This window comes from Colobus angolensis, unplaced genomic scaffold, assembly GCF_000951035.1.
Source record: "Colobus angolensis palliatus isolate OR3802 unplaced genomic scaffold, Cang.pa_1.0 Scaffold15, whole genome shotgun sequence".
NCBI lineage: Eukaryota > Metazoa > Chordata > Mammalia > Primates > Cercopithecidae > Colobus > Colobus angolensis.
In genome coordinates this window covers 3,483,169-3,493,370 of record NW_012114599.1, presented here as the reverse complement: position 1 = coordinate 3,493,370, position 10,202 = coordinate 3,483,169, and the positions used below count along the sequence as shown (strand labels likewise).

At 46.1% G+C, this 10,202-nt stretch overlaps 1 protein-coding gene across 1 annotated transcript in view; it reads left to right on the top strand.

Moving 5' to 3' along the window:
• Positions 1–6: 6 nt before the first annotated feature.
• PRKCE (protein kinase C, epsilon) overlaps positions 7–10,202 on the top strand; it is a 541,355-nt gene continuing 531,159 nt past the window's right edge. The window contains exon 1 of the mRNA XM_011935885.1: positions 7–1,084. Within this exon, the coding sequence (XP_011791275.1) occupies positions 737–1,084 (348 nt within the window). The 5' untranslated portion in view covers positions 7–736. The remainder of the gene's footprint in view (positions 1,085–10,202) is intronic.

Here is a 10,202-nt window from a genome sequence, read left to right as displayed (position 1 = left end):
GCCCGCGCGGATGTGAGATTCCGGGCTCCTGGCGCCTCCCGATCGCCGACTCCGGCGCGGCGTTGCTTCGCCCAGGAGGCGGCGGCCCCGGCTGGTCGTGGGGCTTGTGGATTTTTAAAAATTTGGCTCCGGGGAGGACCATTTCCTTTCGACATGCATCCCTCCGGATAGACTGAACATCCCTCCGTCCACCCCCCGCCCCGCGCGGTCAGAGGCAGGCGCTGAGTGTGCGAAGAGGATCCGGGTTGAAATCTGCGCCCCCGGTTCTCGTCCCCGCCCCGTCCCACCGCCCCATCCCCCTCCCGGAGTCGAAATTTCCCGGGATTATGTTTCGGAAAGGTAGGTAAGCGCCGGGCGCGGCGCCCGCTTTCCCGCAGCCCGGAGTCGGAGAGCCAGCGAGGCGGCAAGGCAGCCCCTGCGGCTTGCAGCGGAGCCGACAGCTAGTCTTCTCTTCTGGAGGTGCAGCTGGTGGTCGCGGGGAGAGACTTGCTCCAAACACAGACATTCCCCAGCTCTCCCCCCTCCCTGTTTTCCGTTAGGAACCCGGCGAGGAAATACATGCACTGGCTGAGACTCGCCCGCGCCAGGGCGCAACGCCACAAGGTGTAGGGAGTGTGTGGGGTGGGGCGAAAGGGGACCCAAGAGTCCCTGTGGCTCGGAGTGCCGGGCCGTCGGTTCTTCATTCCTGCCCTCGGGGCAGACGGAGTGACCCCGGCGCCCACTCCCCGCCCCGACCATGGTAGTGTTCAATGGCCTTCTTAAGATCAAAATCTGCGAGGCCGTGAGCTTGAAGCCCACAGCCTGGTCGCTGCGCCATGCGGTGGGACCCCGGCCGCAGACTTTCCTTCTCGACCCCTACATTGCTCTCAATGTGGACGACTCGCGCATTGGCCAAACGGCCACCAAGCAGAAGACCAACAGCCCGGCCTGGCACGACGAGTTCGTCACCGATGTGTGCAACGGGCGCAAGATCGAGCTGGCTGTCTTTCACGATGCCCCCATAGGCTACGACGACTTCGTGGCCAACTGCACCATCCAGTTTGAGGAGCTGCTGCAGAACGGGAGCCGCCACTTCGAGGACTGGGTGAGTCCGGCGCCTCCACGTCAGTCCGGGAACCCGGTTGTGGGGTCCCAGGGAAGGACTCGCTGGCCTTGATCGTAGGGGTCCGGGACTTACTGACGACTGGGGTGTGTGTGTGTGTGTCTGTAAATCTCAGTTTCCTTGGGGAGGTACACTTCACTTCATAGTTGGGGAGAAACAGGCATTGGCGAGGAAGATGAGACTTGGAAAGAGGATGTGGCCCTCTGCCCCCTCTGTGCCCTCCAGATGGTGGGTGCTGCGGGAGGTTTGCAAATTGGGAGAGCCTGGGCCGCTGGTACTGAAGGTTGGCCGAGGACCCGGCTTTCTTCCGCAGGCGCGTGGTGGGCTGGCTGTGTGTGATTATGTGTGGGTGGGTCCCTCCGTCCTTGGAAAGGCACGTGGAGCCTTTGACGGAAGGCTTCTTGCACGTCCTGGCTTTGTCCTGCTTAGCCGAGCGAGGAGTTGCTTTATTTTTCCCTCCGAGAGGAAGCTGGCTTGTTTCTGTTCTCCTGCATGGTGGTTAGCTCATCTTCTGACATACAAGTAGAAAAAATGTGTTCTCCTCCAGGATGTCTCCTCTAGGGTCCCAGAAACATCAGTCGGGCTTGTTTTGTCCAATTCATTGCCCATCCATGCAGAATGAATGTTGCATTTTAAGAAGGGTTCTGCTTGTGGGTAATTGGAAGTCAGTGCTTTGAATCTTATTTAAAGTTATGTTGTTTCTCTGTTTTGATTGTTAAGATACTGTGCAATAAAAGACGATTTCTAAGCCTGAGATTGAGTTGTTAATTGATTTCATTGTGAAACTATTAAGGATTTGGAAATAGGTCTCGTCTCAATCTACTATAAACCAAATGCATCCAACCTTGGCACTTGGACAAGCGAAGAGAAGGAAACCTTCATTTTGCTTTTTGTATTTTTTTGTTTGTTTGTTTGTTTTGCTCTTCTTGGAAGGAAGGTATTAATTTAGGACATGGATTTTTGTGTTTTCAGGTTTGTTACATGTTTCCACCAAGAGCAAGTGCAAGCGTTCTGGAGGTATATGTTTTCAGGGTTCTTTGGTCTACAGAAAAAGTGAGAGAGCTATCTAAGCCTCAAAAGTGGTGTACAGCAATTGCTTTCTGTTGAAAACCAGATAACTTCATGAATGTCCTAGAGGTCAGAGGTTGCACATGAATCACCTTGGCGTATCACCTTACATATTTTTTTCAAGGACACGGAGTTTTAGGGAAAAATAGGAGAGAGCCTGTTGTTTTTATGCTCATGGCTGTGATGTAGTCTTCCTGAAACCATGGTTACGGTTTCACAGGGAAGCTCCAACAAGCCACATGCGTAGAACTCTAGATTTGTGGTTTGCACTTTGGAAAGCAGGCAAACCTTTATGGAATCCTGAGAACTCCATGCCATTCTATTCTACTTCACAGATGTCCCTCATCTCTGCTTCCCTCAGCCCCCACAACAGAGCTCCCACTCATTCCCCATTTCCTTTCCATGCATGGCCTTTGGGCCCTTTCCTTATGGAGGCAGTGCATAGGAGAGGGGGAGTGGAAGGGCTAACTAATTTCAGAGGCAGACCTTAACACTGAAAACCTGTGATTTTGGAGTTGTTGGTTTTGGACAGGAAGGGGACGGAAAAAACTTGACTCTGGTAGCTAGGAGATGGGGGCCTTTTGCAGTGTATGCAGTTGAGGGGCTTTGACAGTGGGGCAGAGAGCAGGGACAAGGAGCAGCAGGTCTGCATTTATCCATAGAAAGATGGCGGTTGGAGGGAGAGTGTCTTTGTATCTCTGGTGATGGTTCGCTGGGGCACACCACAAACTCTGGGAGCTTCAGGACACTGTCCCCACCTTCATCACTCGTAGTGAAGCATGCAGTGGGAACTTGTTTGGTGATCATCCTCGAAGGTTCTCAAATTCATGTTGGATTTTGCCCTAGACCAGATCATTTAGTGCACAGGCAAGTTTTACAGATGAGGACATTGAGTTCCAGAAAAGCTAATTGGGGACAGAGGGTCACGTGACAAGCAAAGGTGGGTTGGAAGCAGGGCCCTCACGTCCTGTTGCCCATGGCTTGTCTGATGGGGAGCCGAGCCTGTCCATCTGGCCTCCCAGCCTGTTCTCCCTGCAGATCCATGAGCTGTGTCCCTGACATTTTTATTGTGCTGATAACTTCATCTCTTTTGCCTTATAGCAAGTGTGAATTAGGTATGGCAGGTATTGGACAAACTAAAAAACTTGAGATAGAGAAGCCCAAAGTCTCAAGGGTGAATCAAGTGGTGGAGCAGGTACAGAATGCCCATCTGTTTTCACCAGAGGATGCTGTGGCCACTCTGGTTCCTCCAGGCTGAAAGTGGGGACTCATTGGTAGGGGTAACTGGCCCTTGGAAATGGAGACAAGTTGCAACTGGGCTAAGTTCATCTTTCCCAGTCTTAACATTCAGGGTAAACCCATGGGTTCATAGCTTTGGGTAGAATTCCCTGGGCTCAGGTGTCTGCACTCCTTACCTGGCAGGAATGAAGAGACACACCCTTCTCAGGTGTGGCTAAGAGATCTGGCCTGAAGTAAGGGGATGTGGACAGCATGAAGCAGCCGCCTCACTCATTGCTGCGGAACACCGAATTCAACTGCACTTTGAATTCACTTGTATTCCTGGAGTTCCTGTTTTGTGCTCATGTCTAACCAGGGAAGCTTCCTACTGTGGGCAATCCAGAGGAAAGTGAGGCCCGGGGTTACTCTCAGGGGGCTTCCATTTCACTAAGGAATTGACACCAAGTATCCACATATACATCAAGCTTGTCTAACCCATGGCCTGTGGGCCGCATGTGGCCCAGGATGGCTTTGAATGCAGCCCAACACAAATTTGTAAGCATTCTTAAAACATTATAAGTTTTTTTGCATTTTTTTTTTTTTAGCTTATCAGCTATCATTAGTGTTAGTATATTTTATGTGTGGCCCAAGACAATTCTTCCAGTGTGGCCCAGGGAAGCCAAAAGTTGGACACCCTGATATAGACACTAAACTAGCAATTAGGTTCCACACAGGTGGTACCATTAGAACGTTAAGAATTTAAAAAGGGAGTGTGAGCTACGCACTGTGGCTCACACCTGCAGTCCCCACTACTCGGGAGACTGAGCTGGGAGGATTGTTTGAGCCCAGGAGTTCAAGATCAGCCTGGGCAACACGGTAAGACTCTACAGCTAAAAAAAAAAACTTTAAAATTAGCCAAGTCTGGACCTATGGTGTGGTCTGTGCCTGTAGTCACAGCTACTCAGGAGGCCGAGGTGGGAGGATTACTTGAGCACAGGAGTTCAAGGCTGCAGTGATCTATGATCTGACCATCAGGCTACTGCATTCCAGCCTGGGTGACAGAGTGATACCCTGTCTCAAAAAAAAAAAAGGTAGGGAGAACTGGAAGAATCCAGGAGAGCTTTTGGAAGGAGGCATGAGTTGGGTGTGAAACAGTAGGTTATATTTAAAGACGTATCTACAAGAAGGAGCAGTGTTCCTGGCATGGCCACCGCAGGAATAAAGGCAGATAATCCTGTGGTCAGGGTTGGAGAACGGATGAGCAGGGCAGAAACTGAGTATACCTGTCAGAAAGGAGTGGGCAGGGCAAGGTTTCCCAAATTTAAGACTTTTATCTGAGTACTGCTTGTGCTTTTATTTACTTAATATTTAAAAAATGGATCCTTTTATTTTCCACTTAGTCTTTTCTTAAGCCCCACTGTTCATGAAATCACAGGTTTGGAACATGTAGTTATAACTTTTCTTCATTCACATTAAAATAAAAAGGGCTCTACAATGCAGAATGAAGTTCATTCCAGGTGCCTCTGAACATCATTGGTGATGTGGAGCCCACACTTTTGAAACATTGGAGTAGGAGAAAGTTTAGAAAACTGAGGTGAATTCTAGAATGCGTAAAAGCCAAGCCGAGATGATCATTCTCCAGATAATGAGAGATGTTTCAGTTGTGTTGACAAAGGGGGTTGCTTTAGAGAAAGGTCATTACAGAGAAGGAAAGATCTTGCTGATGCTTTGAAGTAAAATCTATTATAACACTATTGCTATAGCTGGGTTTTCCAAGAACCAGTTAATAACACTACTCAGATTTTCATGTACATAAGAATCACTAAGGGAGGGTATATAAAAATATAGATCTATATAGATTTATATAGATCTATGTAGATAAAAATATAGATCCTCTGGCCCAACCTTGAGAGCTTTTGATGCTACAATTTAGAATAAGCTGGGAATCTATATTTTTAACCAGCTCTCCCAGAGATTCTGACCAGACCAGGCTTGCTTTGAGAAACACTGGGCTAGAATAAAAATTGCAGGCCACAGAGGACTCCAGATAATGAATGGATCAAGCATTTGTACATAGATATGTCCTGAAATGTGACTGTATAACTTTATAATTTTTAAAGAAAGATTTAGAAGAATAATTATTTGAACTAGAAGTGTTGGGATTCATGTTAGAAGCAGAGGCGGAATGAATGCTGGATGCATTGGCATTGCATTTAGCACAGGGGTGGGAGGCAGGCGGAGCAAGGATTAGAGCTTGAAGGGCTGCGTGCAGGTGACAGCTGGCTGGCCCATTCACATTTTGGATTTTTCTCTATCATTGCTTCAGTAGTCTACATGCTGAGCTCAGTTTCCTCTTTGTTCTACTGCCCTGCCTCTGAAGACGTCTTTGGTGAGTGTCACTCCCTTGTATTCTGTAGAAGAGGCAGGCACTCAGAATCCAGAGGTATAGAAAGCCATCGTTTGAGAGGTGATTCCCCGGAGCGGCGAAGTCTGGAGTCACACTGCTTGGACTTGAATCCCACCTCTACCATCTACCACTTACTTTCACGACCTTTAGCGAGTGACTTAACCTTCTGTATTTCCATTCCTTCCCCTGTACAAAGCGGGTGATAATGAATAGGCATCCCTGTAATGAAATGGGGTGATTGTGGGGATTAAAATGAGTTAATACATGTACAATGCCTAGACCAATGTCTGGTCCCTAGTAACTGCTCAATGCATATCTACTACAATTATTATTATTATTATTATTATTATTTTATTATTATTTTTTTGAGGCAGAGTCTCACTCTGTCACCCAGGCTGGAGTGCAGTGGTGTGATCTCGGCTCACTGCAAGCTCCGCCTCCCGGGTTCACGCCATTCTCCTGCCTCAGCCTCCCGAGTAGCTGGGACTACAGGCACCCACCACCGTGCCAGGCTAATTTTTTGTGTTTTTAGTGGAGACGGGGTTTCACTGTGTTGGCCAGGATGGTCTCGATCTCCTGACCTCGTGATCTGCCTGCCTCGGCCTCCCAAAGTGCAGGGATTATAGGCGTGAGCCACTGCACCTGGCCTATAATTATTATTATTATTTTAGCCCCCAAAATGAACATGGGACTGGCCTAAAGAGAGTTTTTGACTAAATTGATTATTATATAGGCCACAAGAAAGCCGGGTTTTCATATTCCTCAAAGTAGCTCTCTTCAGTCTGGCCATCTCATTTGGCAAAGAATGGGACACTAGAAGTGTCATTTCTGGTTTGTATTTCCCAAGTAGCCCATCGGCAAAGCTTTTCAAAATGATGGCACCCCTGCTGACTCTGGGAGATAGGCTTATACCCTGTTTGGACTCTGGGAGATAGGCCTATTCACCATTTGGAGAGGTTAGGCTCTGAGGCGGTTCTCCCTTGGCGCACCAGAATCACTTGGGGGAGATTCATGCAACCCAGATGCCAGGGCACAGCCTCTAGCAGTGCTGATTCTGATGCCCCGAATGGAGCCGGAGTAAAGCAGGCCCCCTGCTGAATCTCCTACAATGGCGGCCTGAGTGCACTTTGATATATATTGCTCTAGAGCCATCTCTATCTTCAGGACATTTGTAGGAAAAATTTTTAAAAGGATTTCTGAAACCTCCATTGTCATTTAAACACAGCGGAGTGGGAAGGGACTACTAAGGGGGTAAGGAGGTAGGGAAGGGCTGGCAATTGTCCATACCTCCTTCGTGTGACCCTATACCCTGAATTATTTCCCCAGCAGCTGAGGGTCCCTGGAACTCTCCCTTTCCCCTACTCCTATAATACCACGTAATCCAATAGTGCTCTTGTTGGTACGAAGCTGGTTGTTTAACAGCTACCTGAAGGATTCATTCTTGGCCCAGTGCTATCACAGACAACCTCTTGGCACTGGGAGTTGGCCTCCAACTTCATGGATAGTCAAGTGTTGTTTGTCCTGTTTCCTCTTCTTAGTGTCTTTGACTAGCAGCGGATTTAGTGAATATTTGAGACCCTGAATTCCCTGGCTTCTCAATGGACCCCTCTCCCTGGAATCAGTGAGTGAGTTCTAACTGGAAGGCGTCTCCACCACTCACTAGTTGTGTGATTTGGGCATGTGACTTAAGCTTCTTAAGCCCGTTTCTTCATCTGTAAAATGGAAATGTCATAGGTCTTGACTTTCAGGATTGCTGTGAGAATTAAATAAGGAACTATAAAGTTTGTAGCAAGTGGTCTGGCTATAATACATTTCAGCAATTTTATTAATATTTGAAGAGTCATCTGTGTGTGTTCATAGTTTTAGAATCTTAAATCAGAACATATGGTCCAGTGAAAGATATTTTTCTCCTTGATTTGTGAATGTATTTATATGAAAAGTCTTACATAGTCTAAAAATAAATTTGATTTAGTTATACTTAACAAATTGCCCTTTTGAAAATAATAGAATTACTTGAAATGAGATTGTTTTGGAAAGTCTAGAACCTGCGGTCATTGTAGACAAAGGTTAATTATTTATTGAAGCATATGGGTAATTGGAAATGAGGATATTTGGGAGCTGGTATTTTGGTTTTATTGTGCCAATGTCATCTAGTTTCATGGATTTAAATACATTTTCAGTGCTTTTGACACTCAATTCCTAATTCCAGCTCATACCTGACCGTGAACTCGAGAATTTATATATGGGATTGCCTTCATGTCATCACCTTTCATTGTGTAAAGGGCATCTCAAACTCCATATGCCTAATATTGTATACCTACTTTCCCCTCTCCCCAGTCTAAGCCCTTCTTCCTCAGCTTAAGAAAATAGCAACTCCATCCTTCCAACTGCCCAGCCAAAAACCTTGAGGGGCCATCTTTGACGCCTCTAATTCTCAGGTGCCCTATATCTTATCTATCAGCAACATCTGCTGTTTCTGCCTTCAAAATATATCCCAAATCACATTTTTTCTGTACCTTTGCTGACCTCACTTGGGTCCAAGTCACTATTATCTCACACCTGGATTATTGCAACAGCCTATGAATTGGTTCCACCTGTCCTGGCTTCTCAGCTCCTGTCTCTGCTCACAGATCCCTCAGGTAAGATTATCCCTTGCCATAACTTACAAGACCAACAAAGTCAGGCCTTCTGCTGTGACCTCTCTGACCCCATCACCTGCTACTCTTCTCCTTGTTCATTCCTGTCTAGCTATCCTGACCCACTTGACATCCCTTAAACGCACTTACCATAATCCCATCTTTCTAGAATGCCCCTTTCCCAGATATCCACATGGCTCAAGTCTTCGCTCAGATGTTATGTTCTCAGTAAGACCTTTTCTGGCAATCCTATCCAAAAGTTCACCCTCTTATTTTATACTTCATATGCTCCTTTCCTGCTTTTTTTTTTGCTCTTTAGGTCTTATCTCTATCTTATACACTATTTAGTTTTCTTATTTATCTTTGTTATTTATCTCTAATACCAGAACACCAGGCGCTCTATAAATGTAGAGCTTTTTGTTCACCACTTTGTCTTGGCACCTGAAACAGTGCCTGGCACTTTGTTGAATGAATGAATAAATTGTTAAATGAATGAATGAATTTCTTGGCATACTGTTGAATGAATGAATGAATGAATATACACAAAACAAGTGTGTATTTCTATAGTACCTACTATGGTCTAGCACTAATGGTAGATATGGGGTTTGGTAACACAAAAGTTGTGTATGTATAATTCCTGCCTCTGAGGAGCATGGCATCTCAATAGAAACCAGTTGAATGAATTTCTTAAGCAATCCTCCTGTACAGTTGAAAGAAGTGAGGAGGAGGAGGAGGAAGGAGAAAAGAATATTTTATTTTATAAAAATCTGTGAGATCCCTGAAGATGTTCTTATGAGAGAATGCTATATTATTTCCATGTAGTGATTTGCATCAAGCTGAAGAATCTCTGTCAAGTCTGAAGTTCCTAAAAGTAGGAATTTTCTACCCTCTGGGTGCCCACGGCTCATTCCAGGTGCCATGGTGAGGGAAGAAGAAAAAGGCCCACTTGTCCTCCATTTGCAGAGTTTAAATGAAGTTTCAATTCTCATCAGGGCTTTAGATACAAAACCCTTTGTAGTTGGCAGCAACAAGAAATGAAATTTCAAATTCCGGCGCCTGAACTCATACAGCTGTTGAAGCATGTTCAGACAAAGCTTCCAGGGGTTTCACTTAGGCTAAAAGAACTCCAGAGCAGGCCTGCAGTATTTTACATCAATAAAAGCTGCACTTGGCAAAACATTATATTTCTCTCCAAGTTCCTCCAGGTATATATGGGCTTGTTAAGTAATTACAATCTATTATAATGCTAATCAGCAGGATTGCACCTGTTTGAAATTTAGTTTTCTGGCAGAAACCATGTGAAGTGGCCAGAAGTCTGTACTGTGCTGGGAGAACCGGGAGGACAGGAACATACAGTTCATTGTAACTTACTGACATCTAAACAAAATTGAAACTCCAGAGGAAATATAACAAATCTATAATACTGTGCTGGGGAAGAAGAGGAAAAACAGAAGCCTATCATGAAACCCAGATGCTGAAATGAGAGGATCTCCTCTCTCCCCACCATCCCCTCTTTCTCACCTTGAAGTCTTAACGAGGTAGTTTTAAGCTAGTGAAAAGTCACCTGTATTTGCCAGCAAGGAGTAGACTCACTGAGCTCCTGACCCCAAGAGGTAGATAAGACTAAAAATGTAATCAAGCTCAAGAAGAGTTTTTTAAAATTTGAGATGGAGTCTTGCTCTATTGCCCAGGCTGGAGTGCAGTGGCACGATCTCGGATCACTGCAACCTCCGCCTCCCGGGTTCAAGCAATTCTCCTGCCTCAGCCTCCC